Genomic DNA, 24,323 nt, shown 5'->3' with positions numbered 1-24,323 from the left:
GGAAGAAAGTCTTTGCTGTGCGAGCGGTGAGACGCTGGCCCAGGTTGCCCAGAGAAGCTGTGGCTGGCCCATCCCTGGAGGGGTTCAAGGCCAGGTTGGACGGGGCTTGGAGCAACCTGGTCTAGTGGGAGGTGTCCCACTGGCATGGGGGTAGGAACTAGAAGATCTTTAAGGTCTCTTCCAACCCAAACCATTCAGTCATTTGATGAAGTCTCAGCCAAGCTCCTCAGAACAGCGTAGGCTCACAGCCTCCATTTTCACAGCTCGGCTCCCTTTTCATCAAGGAAAAGGTGCAGACGGACTGCAGGGTCAGAAAGGGACCAGACCCTCGTGCCCTCCTCACAAGACAGGCCACGAACTCCCGTACCAGGAACAAGGGGCCTGTTCCGTCTGCTCCAACACCTCTGTCAGCCGCCAAAGGACAGAAAGGAAGGAACAAAGTTCCCCCGCCTGCAGCTGGCAGCAGCGTTAGGAGTCTACTCCATGGCGGGCGGGAGGCTGGGAAGATCCCAGCCCTTTGCTGCCATGCTTTGGCTGGGGACCACCCAACCTTCTGTTGAACTCCTCTTACGCCCACACGCAACCCGTGCCTGCATTTACTGTCCCACCAGAGTCCTGGGGGTCTCCACGCTCCTTCCAGGACGAGCCACTGGCTCTGCTGCCTGGCCCGGCACCGTGTCGCCCGGGACAGACCATTGCTGCCATTTCACACGCTCAGGCTGTTCTTCTCCTCAAGCCAGCCCACAAAGCTTGCTTGAAGGATTCAGAAGCATAGTGTTTCCTACCACGTCTTGCAGGAGCTTGTTTATCTCCCCTTGGTGGTCGGCCTCCCGAACTTTGAGGGTGTCGGTATGCTGCTCTTCTTTCTGCAGGAGCTCTTGCGCCATGTTTTGCCGTTCCCGCTTCAGGAGAGATCTCTCTGCTTCCAGCTCCCACTGAAGGCACTTCACTTCCCCTGCAAACACGACAAATGGCAAGAGTCAGAGTCTGCACAAACAGCGGCTCTGACTTTACTGACCTTACGCCCTTTGAGCTTCCGTGGAGGAGGGGTCTGTCTCCAGCTCCTTCACTCCTCAGAAGCACTGCGGACAGAGAGCTGCTTTCATACCACCTTCCCCAGGCACGGGGTCACCAGAAACGGGAGGCTCTCACCTTGGATCACCTCCTTGGCCTGCGCCACCGCGTGAAGCTGGGTTTCAAGATGACTCCTGGTGATCTCCAGCTCAGACAAGTGCTGCTGAGCCTCCAACAGGCTGCATTCCAGGGTCTCCTTCCCTGACCTGCAAATCGTGAATACAGAGAGAAAGGAGCTGCTTGCTCCTGACACCCACAGGGAGTTGTTCCAGGAAGAAGCGGTGCAAGATCCCTACCCCTGCCTACGGAAAAAGGCTCGCGTGGAAACTCCTACACAGGGAGCCTATTTCTGCCCTTCAAAATAGCAATGCAGGCCCCTGCGAGGGAATGGCCAGGCTTCCCTTGTCACCTGGCAGGACACAGAAAGCCCAGTCGAATTGGACTGCAATAGCCAAATCTTCACTTGCTGGGGTCTGATCCACGACACACGGGTAGCTGCGCCCACCAAGCCTGTGCCAGCAAGCAAAACTTGGATGGACAACGGAGGATGTATCTTCAAGAAGGAGAACAAGCACACAGTTCCGATTACACCAGTCTCTGGCAGGCCAAAGTAACTATGTCCATTTTAACAGACGTCAGTGATGGGCAGGAATCTCGCCACCCCTGAAGGCTGGCGAGAATTCAAGAGAGGTTTCCCTGCTGCTGGTGTCACCAGCTCTAGCTCCTGCACCACACTAACACCAGTTAGCTTAGAAACAGAAGGCCCTCCACATTTTCTGCAGGAGCCTCTGGCTTCTCCCGAAGGGCAGCGTCCTGCTCACAACCTCCATAAGCAATAGCCGTGAATTCTGAAGATCCCACCTCAAACTACGTGACAAGGAAAGATCGATGTTCAAATGCACAGAACAAGAATCCAAGACCAGAGAGAAACTTCACGTTCTGGGAAACGTCTGCGTGGTTTAATTATGGCTCCGTTCAGAGCCCACTCGGCTTGCTGTGGACGTCACAGAGGAACACGTAAGGGGGCATAAACATGAGCCCAACGCTCAGGAGAGCTTTGCCAGCTTTAGCTGTCAGAAAAATAACCTTCAAATCAAGGTAGACTTTTTTTTTTCCTTGCAATTCTTCCATTTTCTGTCCATGGAAGAGAAAACCTGTGAAAAGCACACAGGATGCAATCAATCCCCGTGTAACCACTGTCACCTTTACCATTACAGACATTAAAGAACGTCCTGCCCAGGGTCTCCTCCCTGCCCTTACCTGGCCTCTGCCAGCTGCTCCGAAAGGCCTTGTCTCTCCCGCTCCATGGCTGCCAGTCGCACCTCCAGGGCAGCCTTCTCCCGCACCAGCAATTCCTTCTCTGCGCACACCTCGGCCAGTGCGTGCCCTTGGCGAGAGGACTCCTGGCGCAACTGCTCCAGGCCACTGCGAGACGACTCTTGCTGGCGGGAAACCTGGAAGCGGGACAAAATGCAGTGAGAGCCCTTGCGTGCAGCCCTGGCTTTTGCCCCAGACAAAGGCTCCAGAGCTACACAGTTTGCTGCTTTTGCCACATGGGAGAACAGTAGAGTCGTGGATGCAGTCCTCTCTCTGCAACTTACCAGAAGCCAAAAAGGAGGCCAACACAGACAGCTTCACCCAGCCAAGCAGCCACATGCCCACCCAGAAGCACCAGGTCTTTGGTCTCACCTCAAGGAGTTTCTCTTGGGCTTCTTCCTTTTCCTCTGCCAGGACCCCCAGCTCTACCCGCAGCTCCTCTTGTTGCTCCTCTGCTTTCTTCAGCAGCTGCTCCAGGTGGGCTTTCTCTGCACAGAGCTCGCTCTTTGTTCTTTCACACAAGCTCAGCTTCTCCTGGGCAGAGATCTTTGCTCTCTCCATCTCGTCCACTTTACACAACAGAGCCTCATTCTCTTGCTCCAGCTGCAATCACAGAAGCACAGAGGAAATCAAATACAGCAAGACTTACTCTGAAGAAGAGGAGAGCAGCACCTCCACATCCCCTGTGTCTCGCTGACATACTCCCAGGTCAGTGCTCCCAATAAGCACGTGCCAACAAACTACCCCAAGGAGCCTGCGTGGTCTCATCACCATTTTCCAAGAAGACGACGGACGCTGCATTTAAACAACAGTAGGAGAATGGAAAGGGAGCAACACGGTGTTCAAAGACGGGTAGACGTGGTGCTCAGGGACATGGGTTAGTGGGGTTTTGGCAGTGTTAGGTTCGTGTTTGGACTCAATGACTTTAAAGGTCCCTTCCAACCTAGACAATTCTACGAGTCTACGATTGTCCCTGTCTTCCCCTGCCAGAAACAGCATCTGTGGCGCTCTTGCTAGACTTCCTATGAAGGTTGGGCTTGGACAGAAAAAGGAACAGTTCCATATTCAGTCAGTCACACTCTCAGAAGGCAAGAATCTGAGAAGAAGCAGCAGCTGGAGACAAACACCTGCCAAGACCTTTGGCAACTCTGCTCACCTGCAGCACAAGTTGGTTCAGTTGCACTGTGTCCAACGCAAGAGCTTCATTGATACAGCTCATGTTTGCTGTTGCAACACGTAGATCAGCAAGTTCAGCACTCAGCTCATGCTGAGCCCCTGTCAGCTCTGCCACCGACTGCTCTGCCTGAAGAGACAAAAGAACAACATGACAACAAGGGCAGGGAAATCCCTGCCTTTGAGCAGCAACTCCACATCCCCTGTGTCTCGCTGACATACTCCCAGGTCAGCGCTCCCAATAAGCACGTGCCCACAAACTACCCCAAGGAGCCTGCGTGGTCTCATCACCATTTTCCAAGAAGAAGACGGACGCTGCATTTAAACAACAGTAGGAGAATGGAAAGGGAGCAACACGGTGTTCAAAGACGGGTAGACGTGGTGCTCAGGGACATGGGTTAGTGGGGTTTTGGCAGTGTTAGGTTCGTGTTTGGACTCAATGATTTTAAAGGTCCCTTCCAACCTAGACAATTCTACGAGTCTATGATTGTCCCTGTCTTCCCCTGCCAGAAACAGCATCTGTGGCGCTCTTGCTAGACTTCCTATGAAGGTTGGGCTTGGACAGAAAAAGGAACAGTTCCATATTCAGTCAGTCACACTCTCAGAAGGCAAGAAGTCTGAGAAGAAGAAGCAGCTGGAGACAAACACCTGCCAAGACCTTTGGCAACTCTGCTCACCTGCAGCACAAGTTTGTTCAGTCGCACTTTGTCCAACGCAAGAGCTTCATTGATACAGCTCATGTTTGCTGTTGCAACACGTAGATCAGCAAGTTCAGCACTCAGCTCATGCTGAGCCCCTGTCAGCTCTGCCACCGACTGCTCTGCCTGAAGAGACAAAAGAACAACATGACAACAAGGGCAGGGAAATCCCTGCCTTTGAGCAGCAACTCCACATCCCCTGCGTCTCGCTGACATACTCCCAGGTCAGTGCTCCCAATAAGCACGTGCCCACAAACTACCCCAAGGAGCCTGCGTGGTCTCATCACCATTTCCCAAGGAGGAGAACAGCACGTTCCCTGGCGTCTACTGACACGAAAAAAGCATCTGTGCTGGTCTTGCTATCACAAGGTGGCCATACCTTCTCCAGGGCCACTCTAAGCTCATGCTTCTCTTCCTTCAGCACATCCCTCTCAAGGTGCGATTCCTCCAGCGCCTCTCTCGCAACTACCAACTCATGCTCTAACACGCAGTGTTTGTCTTCAAGTGCCACTAAGTCCTTCAGTCTGTGAGAAGGGGAAAGACAAACAAGTCGTCAATGTAAAAACATTCTCCTTTCCAAAACCAGGAGCACATACTGTGTCCCAGATATGGCAGTTGGAATGATTTCCAATGGCTTTCGACCTACACCTAAACACCACCGGCATTTCCTGACTAGAGCTGCATCACTCTTTGTCATGGATGAAACGTTCGTCATTGAGAAAGTAAATCAAGCTTCCAGACATCACAGAACGTTTCCAAAACGTTCAGGTACTGGCAACAGCTTCCTGCCTCTTAGTTCTCTCTCTCCTCTTTCATACGTTGGATACAAGCCTTGCACAAGTTCTTCTTGGGCTAAAACAGACTTTGAAAGTCCAGACTACGACTCCCACAATTACTTTTGCCTTCTGCAGTGAATGAATCCAAGGCCCTGCAAGCTGTCTGGGGAGACGGCTACGAATGTCCAATCCAATAACCATGGGATCACAGGAGGGGCCCGGTTAATACGCTGCATGTTGCAAAATGGCCCTTCTTGCCCCAAAGGCCTTCTGCATTCAGTCTCGCAAGGAACTGTCAGCACAGAGGTGCTACAGTGCTTAGGATGGTGCTGGGCAAATTCCTGCCAACTCCTCTAGCACCGCCCCGGGGAGCAAAAGGGCTGTACCAGACACAGAGCTCTCTTTAGGCTGCTCTCGCTTGCTCACCAAGAACCAGTTCACAGCAAAAGCACTGGAATACGCCACCTCTTTGCCAGTCTGGTCTTACCCAGAGGAGCTTCTGGCAGTCAGACGATTTTTGCCGTCCTTTCTGTTGAAGGCAACCGTTTGACTCGGGACAGAAACAAGGCTGTGCAGAACGGGTGTGTTTGCAATGTGAACACAGCCCATCTATGAATGCAAGAGGCAGCCCCAGAAGAGAACGGTGCTAACAGCAAAGTTTAAAACACCTTTACCTGTCCTGAAGCTCCTTCTTCTCCAGCTCCCCCTTGGCTTGGGAGGACATCACGCTGCAGTTTAGACGGGAGCACTTTGCCATTACAGACCCAGAAAGCCTCATTTGCTCTGCCTTCAGCTCTGACAAATCTCTGCAGAAGAACAAAGGAAGAGCCAACGTTCACACCACCAGCTCTATCAGCTGACTCGCTTCTCACGCACGTAATGGCGCAAAGAGGAAAAGCTGCCAGGAAAGATGACATCTCGGCTGGGGACAAATCATTCCTTGACACTCTGGGGTCAGGACACACCTTGGCGAGCGACTGCTCAGAGGCTCACGACAACAGCCACATAATAAACTTTTCAGGAAGGTGGAGGAAGAATAAGCCTAAAACGGTGTAACAAAAAAGCACAAAGAACACAAGAACCAAGGCACGCTCGACGTATTAAGGAAGGTTCATAATCCAGGAAGATAAATGGCTGACAGTAACCCAGAGTCTGAGCTGACACCAGCAGCAGACACTATCACGGCTACGCTGCTCTTGTTTGTGTAGAAGGCAACTGTGAGAAAGGAACCTCAGAGAGGTGTGAAGGGAAGGTACATCTTTTCTGCCAGAGATCGGCCTCAACTTCTACTCACCGGTTCGTGGCAGCCTTCATTTCCAGGAAATGACGGCGGAAGGTGACCATCTGATGCCACAGCCCGAGCAGACGGTCACGGTCACCCCTGAAGTAGTTCTCATAGAGCTAAAGATGCAAAGACAAAAAGAAATGCCAGTTCAGCCTCCGCCATCACTGTACGAGTCTTTCCGCTGGCAGAGAGCACAACCACCATCGCCAGCTCTCCTTGAATAACTGTTCCGACAGGGCACCAAGGACTGAAGAGGCACCGCAGAAGCAGCCCCAGCAGACCTGCCACCTGCCTTCAAAGAAGGCAACATCCACCCTTCTCCTGCGGGAGGGGACATCAGCAAAGCAAGCTGACCCCGAGTCAGCACCTCGCCTTGCAGAGCTGTCTCACACTCTTGGTGGAGGAAGACAAAGACAAGCCCCTCCAAGACCACCGTCCCATTTGCTAGCGGTGACGGAGGCCTGTCTTCTTCTTCCCTTGGCTGCTCTGAATCTCAAAACACACAGACCTCTCTGCTCTCACGGCTCTAGACGGAGATTTAAGACCCATCAAAAAGACGAGCGCTCCTGTGTCGCTGCCCTACAGCGTCCAGCAGCAGCAAGCATTTGCCTTCAGGACCCAGCAGCACGGCCACAGCAGGTGGGCCTCTTCCGTCACCACGATTTGCTGACACTCCTCCATCTCCCACCCCTGCCACGCTGAGCTCCCCCTCCCACGCACCAACTTGATCTTTGTCTCCCATAACCCTGCCCAAGCGATAACCACCCCTGGAGGTCAGCATGGGCGCATCTCGTCGTGATGGCGGCATCCGGGGCTCACAGGGGGTCTCAGGGAGACGCATAACACCACAACAGCCAAGGGGTGATGCGAGCAATGCGCCCACCTCACCGCGATACTGGTACTGTGGTCAATGTGCAAATACGACTGGAAGTCGTCATCTTCCCCCCATAAATAGTCAAGAGCCCAAGGGCATTTGGAGCTCTCCTGCTCGGCAGCGGGCTGCGGCCGGGATCTCCCCGTGAGCAGGGACGCTGCTCAGGATTACTCCTCCAGGTTAAGAGATTCCGGGCTGCAACAGATCCTCGCTAAATTGGTTTATAGCATGCTGAACTTTGACATTCTGTGATAGAAAGCATTGCTTGTGCACATATAATCCTTTAGCCATAAACCATTGACCAAGTCTGCGACTAGGATTGGGTCCAGCCGCACCCAGACTCCTCTCTCAGAAGGCCTTTAGAAAGCCAGGGGTCCTTTCTGAACCTTGACTCAACGGGAGGGTCTCCCTGACAGCTCTCTCTGACCCCGTCCTCTGTGCAGTAAAAAACCAAGTGGACCTTGCTATAGCACCCCCTTAAAACTGTCGCGTCTACTATCGACCTGGTCAAATCATTGGTTTATATCAATAAATATATTGCTGCTTCTCTCTTAGGAGTGAAGTCTATCGCTCCATCCGCGACAACCCCTCTCTTCTGCTCGTCAACACCAACACATCCTCAACAGAGCCACAACCTTCTCACAGCAAGTTCTCTGGGCCAGAAACAAAACGCGTTCTCATGCCACGCTGGCACCCCCTCTGACATTCCCGCAGCTGAGCCTCACCTCACGTTCCTGGCGCCATTCGCGCTCCTTCGCTTCCAGCTCCTCCCGCGCCCTCATCCAATCCACCGTCAGCTTTCCAACATCTTCTTTGAGGGCTGAATTCACCTCTTTCACTTTCTCCAGGTGCTCCCGCAGCAGACTGTTCGCTTCGGCCAGATCCTCGCACCTTGGAAAGGGAGGAACAGCCATGAGGTCTCTGAACAACCCCTATCCACAAGCAGCATCCCCGGCATTTCCCGGCTCCCCCAACACTGACTTTGTTCTCAAACTGAGAGGCAGGAAAAGCACTTTCTAGGATGAACTAAGATCTCTCGGTGATGGCCAACTCGTTTGCTTCTCCTTGCTTTAAGCCTTCAATTTCCACCTACAGGTTGGGTTTCCCCTTCCTCTGCAACTCGGACGATGCCCACAGTTGACGGCTGCCTCCCCTTCGTGCTGCCTCATCACTGGACGCATCACCTTTCTCTAGAGTTGCCCCCAGTCCTTCACCTACTGCACCAGGGCAGCGTTTAGGCTGGAAAGGGACCCTTGGAGCTCACCCGCAGGAACGCCCCGCTCCAAACAGAAGCAGTCAGCACACACCACTATTACTGCCCCACAGAACAGGTTGTGCACCTCTCTCCTTTCCAAAGGGCTTGCCCCAACACTTCCCTTGCGGAGACTGCCTACCACTGACAGGTTTTCCCTCCCTGCCGTGAGCATCCAGGATACCGAGTAGGAGGGAACGCTTCTTCCTTGTACCTTTGCTGCTCCTCTTTCACCTGAAGCAGGGCTTTCTCCAGGGCCTCCATGCCTTCCCACCTGCCTGGGAGGCATCCCTGAAGAAGAAAGCGAATGGTTAGGCCAATTCTTCCACCTGAAGCCCAGGAATGCTCTCCTACGCTCCCACCCTTTCTTTCCTAGCTCTGCTTTAGCCGGCAAGCAGAACGAAAAGCACAGAGCCAGCTCTCTCTGGCCGACGCCAGCATTCTCGCCTTCCAAAACACTGTCTGTCCACCCATTCTATTTCAGAGACAGCCCTAGAACAGGCAGCAAAGCCCTCTCCCGAGACCCAGGATAAAACGTTCCCCGCCAATAAAGCACTCCTGCACACAACTCCAATCCTGCATTTCTGGGACTGCTGGCTGCTCTGAGAGCGGCAACTGGGCAGAACAGGGGCGGGCAAACTCGCAGCGCTTCTTGAAACCCTCCGGGAGCACAATCTTGCTTTCCCCTGCCATGGCTCGGGGAGCTTTTTCGCTCCCGAACGCTACGGCCGCTCTCTTGAGTCGGCGCCCTGCGCACTCACCGCTCCTGCTTCCAGCTGCTGCTCCAGCTCTCGGCAGCAGGTCCGGTACTGCAGGACCTGGGCGCAGACACGGCATGAAGATGAGCGACTGCAGCCGGGGACGGACCCGGCTCCTCCGGCACCGGCTTTTCTCTCGCTCTCTGCAGCCCGAGCTCAGCCCGCGCCACGGCGCTGCCGCTCCGACACCGAGTCCCTTCGGGACCGGGAAGCTTCGCTTCCCCCGAGCCCGGCCAAGCCCCGGCGAGCGGCTCGGGGGTGACCGCGGACGGGACGGGACGGCTCCCGGGGCCTCCCTCCGAGGCTCGGGGCCTCCCCCGAGCTCCGGGCTCGGCGCCGTCCCGCCCGCGGCAGCGCAGGGCAGGGCCCGGGCAGGACCCCGCCGGGGCCGCGCCTTCGCCCCCCGAGGGCTCCGCCGCCGAGCCCCGTCCGCGGACGGCGCGGGCACCCCGGCCCGGCCTCGGGGAGCTCCCCCCGGGCAGGCGCCCCCGCTCCTCACCTTCGCCTGCAGCTTCCGCACCAGCACCGCTTGCCGGTGCCGCGCCTCCTGCGAGCTCTGCAGCCGGCGCTGCAGGGAGGCCGGGCCCGGCGCCGCCATGCCCCCGCTCGCCGGCCGGGCTCCGCCGCCTGACGGGCGCCGCCGGGAGCCGCGGGGCGGGAGGGACGGGCTCGCTCGGGGCCGCTCTGCGGCGGCGCTTTCCTGCGGGCTGCGGGGCTGCCGCGGGGGAAGAGACCGCTCCGGCCGCGGTTCGCTCCGGCCGGCTCCGCTCGGAGACCGTTACCGGCCCCGGCCGACGCTGGGGGCGGGAGCGGGGGGAAACGGTCCCCGCGAGCCGCGTGTCGGGGGGGGCCCGCGACGGCGGGCGAGAGCCGGGGCCGCGGGGACGGGCCGTCGCCCGGGGAAGGCGGCGGCAGCGCCGGAGCCTCTGCCGGAGGCTGCGGCTTCGGCCCGGGCTGCCGCGGGAGCGGGGGGCCCGGCCCGGGGCGAAACGCCGACGTGCCCGGGGGGAGCTCCCGGACCTTGTCCTCCCCGACGGGCGGCGCGAAGGGCCCGGGCCGCCAGCAGGCAACGGGGAAGCCGGGGCGGGAGGGAAAGCTTCCGAGTTCCAGGGCAACGGGCTCCGGGAATACAGCGCTATTTCATGGGCTCAGGGGGGAAACACGACAAACGGGGCTCAGTCCCCTTTGCCCCCCGGCCTCGTCTGTCCTGGGAGTAGAGAAAGGCTGCCAAGGGACACCGCAGCGAGAGCACTATCACCACACTCCCGCGACAACGGGAGAAATCCTCGTACCTCCCCATCATTCAGCTCTTGCCTCAGTTTAGCCTTTCAGCTTCAACACCAGAAAGTTACATCCAAGTGATGCAAACCAACAAATTCCCTTTATGCTGACACACAGAATGACACTGTCTCCCAGAAAAGGTAGTCAGGAGATCACGTTTTGGAAAGGAGAAGTCAGGACAGTATTCCTGTTAGACTGCAACACTTTGCCAGAATCCTCTCTGGTTTGTATCGAAGAACGAGGGTGAGTCAGAACAGGTAGAAAGGGTAGAGGAGAGGGTCACGTAGCCAAGGGCCACTTCCTACAACTTGTAAGCGATAAGTCAACTACAATATATTTCTCAGGTCTGCATGAACACACACAAAGTACCTGCAGTAAGGGGCAAGGTTAGGCTTCAAGGCTTGAGTCGCCAGAACCTTCCCTGGGGAGAGGCTCTTTCCTCTAACCAGGTCATCCCATTTGTCAGCCCGCTGTGATTTAAAGATACAACCAAAGCCAAGTTTGGCCAGAACAGCTGCTTCCTTTCTAGTCGTAAAAGACCATTAACTTGGGACCTTTATTCCTGAAATGCATCCATGAGCCCTTGTCATAATTTCAGAGGGACTAGGCAAAGATTTGCCCCGCAAAAGTAGCCAGTATAAAAGCAGTCGGACTGATCTGCACGTTTCATAGACTTGCGTGCCTTAAACGTGTTTAAGGTTCAACCTTAAGGTGTTTCAAACACCTTAAAGGTGTTTAAATGCTCGTCAGCTGTCCCTTGTTCCCGTGAAAGCCAAACCAGGCACACAGTGATGGCAGGACGACCAGAGCATCCGCCCAAGACAGGCAGAAGAGCGCCTTACCGTGTCTCTCGGCCCCTGGAGTCACGCGATTGCCACCTTTATCCCACCGCTGCTTAAACAGGTTGTGCTCTACATCCAGCTGCTGCTCTCCTGCTCCCTCCATGGCTTCGATGCTCAAATCTGAAAGCAGTGAGCAAGGGAAGTGGTCTGTAAAGGCACAGTCATTATGGCCTGTGGTGGGCTGAGGAAGCATTCAACCCGTGAAAATACAGAATCTTTCAGCCAGGGGGACAAGAATGTGCCAAAGTGAAAGGCTGTGTATGCCTGGGGCCAAGTGTCACCCAGGGAAGAAAACGCACGTTGCAGCAGCCGAAATGCCCCTTCCAAATACGGGGTTGGGTTTGGTGTACAAGAAGGACTGTTTCCAGCTGCCACAGAAAGCGTTACCCTGAAGGGTAATACACTTAAGGCAAAACAAATCCACAAACCAAGCCCCTCCAAGCCCATAACCATCTTCACAAACACCGCTTCAGGAGCGCAGCTTAAAACTGGTGGAAAGCTGCCTCCTACCTCAACCCCCCCACCTTCAGCTGTCTGACTCCTTGTGGGAGTGGGGTGTCTCTGAGGGTGCCAGGGATAATTTAGACGTTTCCCGACAGCGGTTCCCGAAGATTTCCGAAGGGCGAACCTTGGCCTGCTTAGGAGCATGGTTGAGAGTGTCCCTTGGGGGACAGTCCTGAAGGGCAAAGGTGCCCAGGAAGGCTGGTCTTACTTCAAGGAGGAACTCCTAAAAGCTCAGGAGGAGGCCATCCCCAAGTCCCAGAAAACAAGCAGACAGGGAAGAAGACCAGCCTGGCTAAATAGAGAGCTTAGGCTGGCCATCAGGAGAAAAAAAGAAAGTTTATGATCCTTGAAAAAGGGGCTTGGCTACTTATGAAGAATACCAAGATGTAGTGAAGCTATGCAGGGCGAAAATCAGAAGGGCCAAAGCTCAAGCAGAACTCGTCTTGGCCACCACGGTTAAAGAGAACAAGAGGTTCTTTCAGTATATCAATAGCAAAAGGAAGAGTAGGGAAAATGTAGGCCCACTAACGAATGAGATGGGCGCCCTAGTGGTGGAAGACACAGAGAAGGCAGAGCTACCGAATGCCTTCTTGGCTTCGGCCTTCACTGCTAAAGCCGACCCGCATGAATCCCAGGCCCTGGAGGCAAGAGGGAAGGTCTGGAGAGGGGAAGAGTTTTCCCCAGTAGAGGAAGATCAGGTTAGAGACCACTCGGCCAAACTGGACATCCATAAGTCCATGGGCCCTGATGAGATGCACCCGCGAATGCCGAGAGAGCTGGCAGATGTTATTGCTTGGCCACTCTCCATCATCTTTGAAAGGTCATGGAGAAGAGGAGAGGTGCCTGAGGACTGGAGGAAGACCAATATCACTCCAGTCTTCAAAAAGGGCAGAAAGGAGCACCCAGGGAACTACAGACCAGTTAGTCTCACCTCCCGCCCTGGGAAGGTAATGGAGCGACTCGTTCTGGATGTCATATCCACGCACGTTCAGGACCAGGAAGTGATTGGAAGTGGTCAACATAGATTTCCCAAGGGTAAATCATGCTTGACCAACCTGAGAGCCCTCTATGATGTTATAACTGGTTGGCTGGATGAGGGCAGAGCGGCAGATGTCACCTACCTTGGCTTCAGCAAGGCTTTTGACACTGTCTCTCATAACATCCTCCTTCGGAAACTGAGGAAGTGTGGACTAGACGAGGGGACAGTGAGGTGGACTGAGAGCTGGCTGTGTGACAGGACTCAGAGGGTCGTCATTAATGGAGCAGGGTCAAGCTGGAGGCCTGTAACCAGTGGTGTCCCCCAGGGGTCAATCCTCGGGCCAGTATTGTTTAACGTATTCATCAAGGGCCTGGACGAGGGGACAGAGCGTATGCTCAGCAAGTTCGCGATGACACCAAAGCGGGTGGGGTGGTGACACCCCAGAGGGCCGTGCTGCCATCCAGCGTGACCCAGACAGGCCGGAGAGCTGGGCAGAGAAAAAACTAATGAGGTTCAACAAGGACAAGTGTAGGGTCCTGCACCTGGGGAGGAAGAATGTCAGGCACCAGTAGAGGTGAGGGGTGGACCTGCTGGAAAGCAGCTCTGGAGAAAAGGATCTGGGGGTCTTGGTAGACAGTAAATTATCCATGAGCAAGCAATGTGCCCTTGTCGCCAAGGCGGCCAACGGAATTCTGGGCTGCATAGGGAAGAGTGTGGCCAGCAGGTCCAGGGAGGTCATTCTCCCCCTCTACTCTGCACTGGTGAGGCCACAACTGGAATACTGTGTCCAGTTCTGGGCTCCCCAGTTCAAGAGAGACAGGGAACTGCTGGAGAGAGTCCAGCGTAGGGCAAGAAAGACGATGGAGGCATTGGAGCATCTCCCTTATGAGGAAAGGCTGAGAGGGCTGGGACTCTTTAGCCTGGAGAAGAGAAGGCTGAGGGGGCAATAAAGAGCAGGTCACAGACAACCTCCCATCGGCACGTTTGCTGGCAGAAGAAACAGTTTGCTGCCCCCCGCCCGCCTCAGCCCTGACACAGGCCAGCCAGCGGGGCTGGCACCAAGGAGCGCGTCCCGCAGCCTCCACCCCACCGCTGAGGGCGATGCCTTCCGTCCCAGCCCGCGGGGGGCTCGGCAGCAGCTTGGGAAGCCTGACCCACCGGGCACTCGGCCCCCGCCTTGCCCTGGCACCTTTCCTCCGAGCCAAGGCACCGGGGCTTTCCCTCCGTTGCTCCCTGCAGTTCCTCGCAACTCCTTTGCCCTCCCCGCAACTCGCCGCTGGGGACACAGAGCTGCCTCCATTCACCCCCGCAAACAGTTTAGTCCCACCCTTCTGCTCGCCCCCTTTTGCGGAGCTCCGCCGGGGCAGGGAGCCCATGCGGGGGCAGCCGGGGCCGCCCACACCCAGCACCGGCACCCCCGGCCCGGGACCCAGGGCAGGGACAGCCGGGGGGGCTCGGACAGCTCGGCACCGGCAGCCGACACCCACCGGACACCCACGCACAGCCCCGACCCAGCCCCAGAGAGAGGGGACCCCGCATCGCCCCCCGCCTCCGCACCCCAGGCAGCGGCCCCTCCCCAGCCCGGCACCCCACAGCCCCCCCCGGGCACCCCACAGCCCGACCCCCGCCCGGGCAGCCTCCCCCAGGGCCAGCAGCAGCACGGCCCTGTCCCAACGCCGACCCAGCCCGACACCGACACCATCGGGATCGGGCTCCAGCCCCGCCGCTGCCCGCACCCCCACGGCCGGCAGCGCTCCCCGGCCGCCGCTAATGAGGCGCTAATGAGCCGCGGCTAATGAAGGAGCGGGCGGGGCCGCGGCTCCCGAGCGCCCGGCGGCAGCCCCGTGCCCGCAGCCCCGGCCCCCCGCGGCTCCCCGCATCCCGCACCCCCGGCCCGCACGGCATCGCCCCCCCTCGCCACCCCTCGCCACTCTGCCGGCACCCACGGCTCCCCGCACCCCGACACCCTGCGCCCACGGGCCCCACCGCACCCCTGCACCAGCTCCCTCTCCCCAAAGCCCCCCGCAGCCTCCCCCCCGCAGCCTGCGCTGCCCCCTCCACGGCTCGCCCCGAGTGGGGACCGGGGCCCGGGGCCGCTGCCAGCAGCAGGAATGCCGGAGGGCAAGGAGGGCTTTGCTCCGGGCTTCGGCTCTGGGCACGGGTAAAGCACGGCAGGACCAGAAGCAAAGACCTGAGCGTGGGGAGGTTCAAAGCCTTAAACATCAGCCCCTGCAGCTCCAAAACCTTCTCCCCTGAGCCTTGTACCAGCCATTCCCAAGGATGTCATGGCCCTCGGCTGATCGGTTTCCATTTTGCAGCTCTGCGGCCCCATCCTGGCTCCTGCCCCGTCCCTCCCTTTCCTTGCCCTCCAGCAGCAAGGGCAGCAGCAGGTTTCCTGCTTGCTTTGATGGCATCATGGGAGGGGTCGGTCATGGCAGAGCCCATGCTTGGCTGGGGACCCCTTTTTGCTCTTGGGGACACCACTCTCCAGCAGCTCATGAACCCCGCTGGTGCCCAGGGACGTCCCCTCCGTCAGCCACATCCCATCTGTGCACAGGGTCCCCCTGTCCCCGGGGCAGCCATGCCACCACCCCCAGCCGCCTCCAGCCCCGGCATCCCCGAGACACTGGAACCACAACTCTGCAAACGCCGCGGGTGCCCAAACAAAGGCAAAGAGAACTTGGGTGTGAAAAACATGAACACAACTCTTTATTAACAACAACACAACTACCTACAATTACTGACAAAAACACAAGTAACTATGAAACACAACTATAGAAATACAACAACTATATAGAAATATAACAACTATAGAAATACAACTATATACATCTCTTCCTCTTCACAGCTCCAGTACGTTGCCTCGAACTCCCACTGGTCTGCTGCCCCTGGAAGAAAAGCCAGCGGCACGGCCATTTGGCTAACGAGCAGCGCCTCGCCGAGCAGAGCTGGGGCTTCCCGAGCCGGCTCAGCGGCAGCAGCTGCTTCGGGTCGGGCTTCGCCCTGACGGGCATTCGATGGCCACAGCCCTGGGACACGCTGGGGACAGCGGGACTCTGCCGCCAGCGCTGAGTCCCGCCTGGGCTCGGGCTTACACTTGCCTGTCCCGGCCCTAAGAAACCGCTCCCGGCCCAAAGCGGAGGGGGGCTCAGGGCAGCGCGCTGGGGGCCATTGTGCCACCAGCAGGAGGGCAGCGGGCGCCGTGTCCCTGCAGCGGGGACCACCCAGCCCAGCCCCAGCCCCAGCCCGGTGGCAGGAGACCCTCCCTCCCTGCGGGCAGTGCATGGGGAGCACGTGCCTGTCCTCCTGATGGCGGGTCCACATCCATCGCCTCCTCCTCCTCCACATCCACCTCCATCTCTTCGATTTCCTCCACCTCCTCGACCTCCATGTCTTCCTCTGTCTTCACACTCCCGGCAGCCTCGTCCGAAGCCTCCAGCGCAAGTTCTAACATCCTAAGACAAGAGGCAAGCAGAAAAGTGCATTCGTCCTGCCCTGCCCAGCTGAGTGGACCCGTGGGACAGGGCTCTCCAAACCCCTGCCCCTCTCGCCGGCCAGGGAGAGCCGTGGGCACATCCCCAGCAGGAACTGGCTGGACCTGGGCAGCTCCTTGGCCACCAGCACCCACCAGAGCTGACGCCCCAGCGCCTGCAGCTGGAGGCTCCTGTTCCTCTGCATCTTCATCATTTTCGGGTGGGGCACAGTCTTCTGGATCTGCTGGTGCAGAGAGGGCAGGGGTGAGCAGCCCTGCTCCCTGCCCCGTGGGGCCACGGGCACACACCCCGGGGCCCCCACACACAGACCCCGGCCCACGCGTGGTGTGCCTGGGCGCCCAGAAGCTCCTTACTCGGTGCAGGCGGCCTTTGGGCTTGGCGCTGCTCCGCTGGCAGGGCTCAGCTCCCACGGCTCCAGCCTGGAAAGGGGCAGCGCAGGCACCGGCTCAGGCTCCGGCCAGCACCCGCCTGCTCCCGCCGAGCATCCCTGCGGCAGCAGCCCGGGGCAGCCTGGGCTGTGTGTGGGGACGTGTCCCCCCGCGCAGGGATGCTGCACCCCAGCAGGGCATGAGCAGCCCAGAAGGGCTTCTGCCAGCCCCTGGCCTTGCAGGGGTGGGGGGAGAGGGCGAGACAAGCTGCCGGCCCTCCCACCACTGCGGGGTGCCCCCCTCCGGGGAGTGGGGCCATACCTCTGCCAGCGCAAGCGTCTTCTTTCCCTGGGCTTTCATGATGCCACCGAGATGGCAGCACACAGACGAGGAATGAGGTGTCGGGAGAAGTGCACAGGGGAAGGGCTGGGTTCTGGGTCCGAGGCACCAGGAGCAGGGCAGAAGGGCTGCGTGGGCAGTAGGTGAGCAGGGCTGAGTTGTGCCCGTCGCCGGGCACTGGCAGTTGCAGATGGAACACGGGCCATGGCAACGGGAGCCCCAGTGACAACTGCACAGTGGGGACGGGGACGAGCCCCCTTAAAGCGGGGGGCAGCTTTATACATACATACGTGCCCCCCAAAGTTAAGAATCCCAACACATTACACTTCATCCCTGTCTTCAGCGGCTCTTCCTAACCATCCCCTCCTCCCTGGCAGTCACACACACCCCACAGGAAAGGTCTTCTCCAGCTATTTCCTGCCGGAGCTGATGTTCACCTCACATCTCATGGCCATCCCTGTCTGGTCTCTGCTCTCGCTCTGCATCTGTACAGCACGCGGTGCTCACCAGTGCCCAGGGACCTTTCGCCAGTGACCAGCACACCAGTTGAGACCATGGTGTGTGGCAGGGCTACCCGGGATGCTTGTGCCCCCTCCAGCTCTACGGCAGGAAGAGCATTGCCCATCTCTGCCACGGCAGCAGATGGAGTTACGACAGCCCTTGACAGTCCTGGTGGGTTATTGCCAGGGCAGGAATGCTCACAGCAGCTGGTGGAAGGCAGTTTCTTGGCTATTTAACAAGCGGGTTTTACCCAAGGCGTTGCAGCCTGTCTGTGGGACGCGGGGGCAAGTGGTGCCCGTCCTTCCCAAAGAGGTCTGGACGGATGGAAATGCCAAGGAAAAACCCAGCCCGTCCTCACGTGCAAGTGCCAGCCCAGGCTCCAGGCAGCGCCCTGCAGGCCTTTGAGCCGCCCACCCCTCACCCTCCTCCATTCCTTACGCTCTCATCGTACAACAGCTCTTACGGGTTTGGAGGTGAGCAGCCATAACATAGACCCAAAGGCAAAGCCCCACAGCAAACCCGGCTACAACTCCGAAAAGCAATCGACAGCTCCCGCTGACACCAAGAGGGTCATGGCAGTCTGTGGGCAGGGCTGGAGCCTTTCCTGCTGGTGGCACCTGAGCCAAGGCAGCTCCTCGAGAGCACCCAGCTCTGCTGGGACGGGCCATGCCCTCTGCGTGGGCTCTGACGACGCTGGGACCCTCGGAGGCCGGGCAGCGCGGGGGCAGGTGAGCAGCCCTTGCCCACGGCTGCAGCATCGGGAATTCCCAGGGCCTGGGCAGGTCCCTTCCAGCGCAGCCCAAGGCCGTTTACGCTGGCACAACTGGAGGGAGACCCTGGCTCTGCTTTCCGGGAGCCGAGCAGCCTGTGCAGAGCAGGGTCAGGAGAACTGAACGTGGCGAAGCAAAGCTCCTGCTGCGCCGGTGGATGAGCCTGGGACCCCCGGCTCTGCGGCAGAGTCGGGGCTCTGCTCCTTATCTCAGCCCTTCGCCAGCCAGGGCTGCTGCGGTGGTGTCATGCTTTGAGAAAACCCATAACAAGTTATTGTCGTTTAGGTAACTATTCGATCACCTGATGACCCCTCCCCACCTGGAAACGGGAATCTGGAAAAGCAAGGCAACACGAGGGTTGAAATGAAAATAGATTTAATAGGAGAAGACCAAATGATTAACAATAACACGAAAAGAACCAGTATCGATCCCGATACCAATGTAAGATAGACAAGGGTCATTTCCAGCCCGTTCCATCAGCAGAAGCCGTGCACTCCCCACAGGGGACTCCCAGCAAATGTGGGACACTGCGAGCGCTGCGGCTTCGGGAGGAAGGGAAGGGCTCAGGGCTCCGGCACCGGGGCAAGGAATTCTCTGGACCGCCAGCATCAAGGGAGAGAGAGAAACTACGCAGCAAACTTTCTAATTTATATCGCACGTGGCGTTCATGGTATGAAATAATCCTGTTGTCCAGCCTGGATCAAGTGCCCGGCTCTCCCTGCTCCTCATCCCTGCACCTGCCAAGGCTCAAAACCACCCAGACTTTGAATCCCACAAAGCCTAGCTGGCTAGGAAGTCAATATTGTCACAACTTCAGTCACTAGAGTCTTCTAAAAGTGCAGGTTTTCCAAGCATTGGAAGAGAAGTCATTCCTGTGTGGCTCAGTCCAGTCGAGGTGTCACCGGAGGTGTCCCCTGGCCCGTCCCTGTGCCCGGGCCGTTGTTGTCCTTCAGGGCAGGAGCTTTGAGGGCCCCAGAAGGGCCCCAGCTCCCGAGGGGAGGAAAAGGCCAAAACACCCAAACCCAAAGCCAACCCTACGTTTGCTTGGACCGGGGAGACATTCGGGCATCCCCCAGGAGACAGAGCTTGGACTCGGTCCCCCCAAAGCCCAAAGCTTTCCCAAGCGGCTCTCCTTCGGCTTCGGGGCCCTCACAAAGCCGAGGGAGCAGGAGGCCAAGGGCTGGCCATGGCACAGGGACAGAGGGGAGGATGGGGTGTCCCCCAGGAGACAGAGCTTCCCCTTTACCCCCCACACCCACGTTTGCGGGCGATACCCAGCTGGGAGGTGCCCTTGGCTCTCTGGAGGGGCGAGAGGCCTTGCAGAGGGAGCTGGCTGGACGGGAGCATGGGGCCATGGCCAGGACAACATACTCTAGACTTGGCTTCATGGGCTCCTGAAGAAGTACCACAAAGAAACACACCTGGCTTTTGCCCAGACCAGTCTACCAGGGGAATTCACTTATTCACCATTCAAGTCACAAGGTTTCAGAGCCCGTAACTCTTAATGCGTGCGCCTCTGAGCAACAAATAAAGGAATCGTTTACCGAGCCAACGGTGACAGCACTCATTCCTCCTCCTCCGTCACAGTGTGGCGTCCCCTGTGTCACACTGGGAGGCACAAAAGCCTCAGCTGCTGCTGGATCCGCTCCAAAAGCTTTGTGAGGAAGCTGATGGTGTCTACTCTCCAGCTTGGAGGTTTGCTCTCTACCGCTTCCGTAAGGCACCACATTTGGACCAAAGCGCCAGAGATGCCGGCCGCAGGAGGCAGCACTTTGCAGGTGTTTTCCCTCTCTCCAGCCCCACGGCACTGGGGGTGATGGGCACAAGGACCCTTGGGGTCTCCCTGGAGGGATGCCCACATTTTCTGCATTCCTTGTCCAGTAACAAGGGTCCCCTTCTTGCTCTCTCCTGTCAGGGGACACTACACCCAGGAATCAGCGCTCTGCCATTTTCTTTGGCCACAGCTGTTTCATCTGCATGTTTCCACGGCCAGGCCTGCGGCCCGAGAACACATCCAGGGTGACAAGGACACTCTCACAGTCACACCATTGGAGCACCGGAACAGAGGAAATTTGCCACTTTTCAAATGGCCCCACGGTTTAGGGGGTGCAGCCCCACTTGTCTTCTCCTCCTGCGCCTGTATCATTTTGTTGAGGCGTCGTCCCAGCAAGAAGAACATTTCAACATTTGTTAGCAAGCTTCAGTCATTTACACCTTCATTTCTGACCAAAAGGAAGTACAACATAGAGCTAGTGCAATACATAAAATGCATTTGAATTCTAGTAACCCTAAATTTGTGTCATCTCTTAAAAAAATAAAAACATCGTATCCTATGGATGTTATGTATTAACCCCTGCAGCTCCGCACCAGCTGCCGCCTCGCACGTGGCCATGTTTTCCCCCAGCTGGAGGACGCAGTCCCACAAGCCTTGGTAAACACTGGCGCAGGCGGTGCCTGATGCCAGCAGCCCGGCCAGGTGCCCTGCCAGCCACCCACGGGATCGGCGTCAGCGCCCACACCTCGGGGCGCAGAGCCCACCTCCCCCCGCCTCCTCTCTGGGCATGGCCCCGCGTAAAGCACGGCAGGACCAGAAGCAAAGACCTGAGCGTGGGGAGGTTCAAAGCCTTAAAGAGTTTGCCTTTTGCATCTCTGTGGCCTGACCCTGCCTCGTGCCCCGTGAGTCTGAATCGGCCATGGAAGAAAGAGGCTGACCCTTTGATCCCCCACCTTTTCTACGGAGATTGGGGCAGATGGGAAGTCTCGCGGGCCACCCAGCGCTGTGTAACCAGAGCTTTTCAAGCTGGACTGCCTGGGACACGGCTGGGCAGGGCTTTTGTGGGAAGGGAGAGGAAAGCACACCGAGGTAGGGGAAGCAGCACGTTCAGCCATCAGCTGCTCCTCAGTTTAGTCTCAGAAGCGTGCCGGAGAAGACGTGCCCAACAGCATCCAGCCTACGCTGCTGCGGGCTACGCTGGCCGAAGAGCAGGAGCTTAAAGAGAAGGCTGAGACCGTGGTCGGGGAAGTGCTGGAGTGGGGGAAGGCGCTGGATCAGCCCCTCCACGTCTTCAGGAGGGCTCCCCATGGGGTTGGCGGGAGGTTGTTTGCCAGTGCCAGAGAGGCAGAGCCTTTGGACACTTCTCCCACGGATTGAGGGGAGGAATTTGGACTGGAGGCTCGAGAGATTGTAGCGAGCGTGTTGGGGAGCTTTGGGCAGTGTTTGTTCCTGAGGAGGTGTGCGGCTCCTGGGGCACAGAGCCCCCGGGCAGCTCCACCAGGCGGACAAGAAAACGGTTGCTCCCAGGGGGTGCCTTGTGCCTTCCTTCCTTCAGGCCAGGCCATACTTCTCGCAGTGTTTTCCCTCCTCTTCCTCCCTCCCACAGCCTGGGTCAGGCGAAGACCCAGCTTTTGTCTCGTGTGGGAAGCTTTGAGGCTTTCGGAGGGGCTGCTCCAGCTCTGTTGAGCCGGGGTTCTGGCGGTCCTTGTGTCGAGATCCTTTCTCCAGGGCTCTTTCTCCTCAGAGCAAGCAGCCCTGCACAAAACCCTTGTTCTCGCTGCTCCGGGGACGGACGGTGGCGTCTCCCCCTGGGGACCGCTCTGCCACCTGTCCTTTGGGTCTCCTCGCTGCGCAGCGGGGAGGCAGCTCTATTGTGGAGGCCCAGAATGGTGCAGGTGGGCAGGTTCGAGCAGCCGGTGCCAGGGCTCACCCAAAGGGAGCTGCAAGCAGGGAATGGGAAAAACCAGGGCGGGAGGAGATGTCCCTAAATCAGGGTTCTTCACCCGCTGGGCAAAAACCAGTCAACACACTGAGTCGAGATATTTGTCTTTATTTCAGTTCTGCAGAATCGGGGGCCGGGCGTTTCACAACAGCCAGCACACCACGCGTTTCCGACAGTCCCAGGTTCACAGTGATGAGATACAGCCCATGGGTGAGCTACAGTTCCCTTACCAGCCCTCATCAGACACATGCATTCAAGCCCATGTTGGGAATATTTTGGGAGATCCCCCTCATTAGGCCAATTAAGGTTTAATTTCAGGAGTTCAGCTCAAGTTCCATCAAAGTTCTACTACAATTCTATACACAGCGCTCCTGGAACTCTTTAACCCCATTCTTGTGACAGCCCCACTCTAACCTTCTCCTAACCCATGACCCATGTACCAACCACTCTCTGTTTCCTTCACAAACAGGACAAAATGCCTTTTATTCCAAAAAGGTAAAAACCCCACTCCCTTTTTCCTTCACAAACAGTACAAAATGGCTTTTGTTACAAAACCAGAAAAACCCGCTATCACTAGCAGACGCTGCAAAGTCGAAACAGAACAAACGCACCCCCCCTGCCCACAGGAGAACAGACACAGTCCAGGGAAGGGCCCGAGACGGGAACCCCGCGATGCTGCAGCTGCCCCTCGGCAGGACAAGGTTCAGCGCAGCTCCCGAGTCTCTGCCACCGGAGCAGCAGCTTTGGGCTCCCAGATGGCAGTTGCTGAGGAGCCAGACAGCTCTTGGCGAAGGTCTTGAAGTTCCTGGCCGGTCTTTGCACAGCACTCAACATGGTCCTGCTTCGATTTTCCTTCTTGCACCAGTTGCGTCTGCAGAAGGGACACCTGAAAGAGGCCAAAGGCTGAGCTCAGACAAGCCCATGCTGGTAGGACCAGCCCTAGCTCCACGGTACCGGCTCTCGGGGAAGACGCACCCTCTAACGCCAGCCCCGACAAACACTTGGTCCCCGGGGAACGGAAGTCACAGGTTCCCAGAGTCACCCCGGCCTCAGCTCACGTTATCAACAAGTTGACTTTCTCTCTGGCTTACCATTCACACGTACAACACCGAGACACGACACAGATATGAGAGAGAGAGGTTCCTACAGGATTAAGTCACCCAACTCTCCTTTCCAAGAGAGAGACGGGGGCTACTGCCACCTTACTGCCACAGGCTTTTTCCTCAGCAGGAGGGCTACTGGTTACACAAGGCACTCAAGAACTGACCTGTTCTCATCTAACTTAAAAACTTGACAGCTAGCAAGTGAAAAGGGAAAATGGAAGGGTCAACGAGGTGACTGAGGCCCAAGGGGAACGTCCTTAGACTATTCCCTATCTTCCATCCATTTCCTTTTCTGAGTTTCCTCCAATCCCTCTCCCACCCTGCCTGACCTGATGGCACCACAGAGACCAGACCTCGGGGAACGATGCTGTTGACCATAGCCAAGGGACGCGTCTGACTGGGTATTCCCACTGCCTGCCGGTCTCCCTTCCTGATGGCCAAACAAAACTCGGGCCACAGCATCGTGCAGAGCTGTGCCCATCAGCACAGCCACAGCGGCTCTGGATGAGAGCTTTCCTGCTCCTCACCCGGTTCTGCAACTCAGCCAGTCGACGACTGCAGCACGTGTGAGACTCCTCCTGGGAAGAAAAGGCAAGGATTTCCCTTTGGTCTCCAGTTTGGTCAGGGTCTATGTTTATGGTCTATACTCAACTTCTATGAGGTCTATGCTGGGGGGCTGCTGCCATTGTTCCTCCATCTGGCCAGAGCCTCCTCCCACCAAGGAAGATCCTGGTCTCACCTGCTGAGACACCAGCATCTTGTGCTGGTCAGACTTGGAGAGAGAAAATCTGCCTGCATCTGGCAGCGCCCGACCTCTGCAACCTCTCCTCAGTCTCCTCCGTTCACGTTCCACCTGCATGTTGGATAGGAGAAAGGGTCACAGAAACCTGCCACCAAACAAGGAGCAAAAGGACCTCTGGGCATCCTGGCAAGGAGATGGCTGCTCAGAGACTGTGAATCGCACCACAGAACGCTGGGGCCAAAAAGCACTCCAAGTAGCCCACGGAAGAGAGCGAGCAGGAGGAAAGACTTCCTGATGCCAGAGTGTCCAGTGGGTGTGTATGGGGACACTGGGGCAAGAAGGCTGGTACCGCAGTGAATGTGCATTTGCGAAGGCAACGGGGTGCCAGAAGAGAGAGAAAAGACAAAAGTGTGTGGCCACAGGGGACAGTGGGAGAGGGAAGGAAACAAGCCGAGGACTCCACAGTGCTGCCTCTGG

The 24,323-nt window shown here is 57.5% G+C and overlaps 1 protein-coding gene across 4 annotated transcripts; it reads right to left on the bottom strand.

Moving 5' to 3' along the window:
- Positions 1 to 945: 945 nt before the first annotated feature.
- Positions 946 to 8,818, bottom strand: LOC141736885 (uncharacterized). 4 transcript variants are annotated; one of them, XR_012585073.1, is made up of 11 exons: positions 8,664 to 8,818; positions 7,923 to 8,088; positions 6,333 to 6,439; positions 5,713 to 5,844; positions 4,642 to 4,786; positions 4,242 to 4,388; positions 3,548 to 3,694; positions 2,764 to 2,994; positions 2,335 to 2,528; positions 1,371 to 2,228; positions 1,157 to 1,280 (listed from the first exon to the last, which is right to left on the bottom strand). XR_012585073.1 is itself a non-coding variant. In XM_074571533.1 (10 exons), the coding sequence occupies exons 1-10, from the start codon at positions 8,711 to 8,713 to the stop codon at positions 1,103 to 1,105; spliced, it is 1,497 nt and encodes a 498-aa protein (XP_074427634.1). In that variant the 5' UTR covers positions 8,714 to 8,818; the 3' UTR covers positions 946 to 1,102. The 4 variants fall into 4 exon arrangements, 2 of the variants coding, with proteins under 2 accessions (XP_074427634.1, XP_074427635.1); XR_012585074.1 differs by having other exon boundaries at positions 1,177 to 1,280; positions 1,484 to 2,228; XM_074571533.1 differs by lacking the exon at positions 1,371 to 2,228 and having other exon boundaries at positions 946 to 1,280.
- Between the last annotated feature and the right edge of the window lie 15,505 nt (positions 8,819 to 24,323).

Source organism: Larus michahellis, unplaced genomic scaffold (assembly GCF_964199755.1).
Source record: "Larus michahellis unplaced genomic scaffold, bLarMic1.1 SCAFFOLD_301, whole genome shotgun sequence".
Lineage (NCBI taxonomy): Eukaryota > Metazoa > Chordata > Aves > Charadriiformes > Laridae > Larus > Larus michahellis.
Note: the sequence above shows the minus strand (reverse complement) of the source record. Positions and strands in the feature narration are given on the sequence as shown.

Excerpts from the sequence above, each read along its gene's own strand:
- LOC141736885 (XM_074571533.1), bottom strand. The coding sequence starts at position 8,713 with ATGGAGGCCCTGGAGAAAGCCCTGCTTCAGGTGAAAGAGGAGCAGCAA. Across the intron at positions 4,389-4,641 it reads TTAGAGTGGCCCTGGAGAAG|GCAGAGCAGTCGGTGGCAGA; the intron begins GTATGGCCACCT and ends TTGTCTCTTCAG. Across the intron at positions 3,695-4,241 it reads TGAACAAACTTGTGCTGCAG|GCAGAGCAGTCGGTGGCAGA; the intron begins GTGAGCAGAGTT and ends TTGTCTCTTCAG.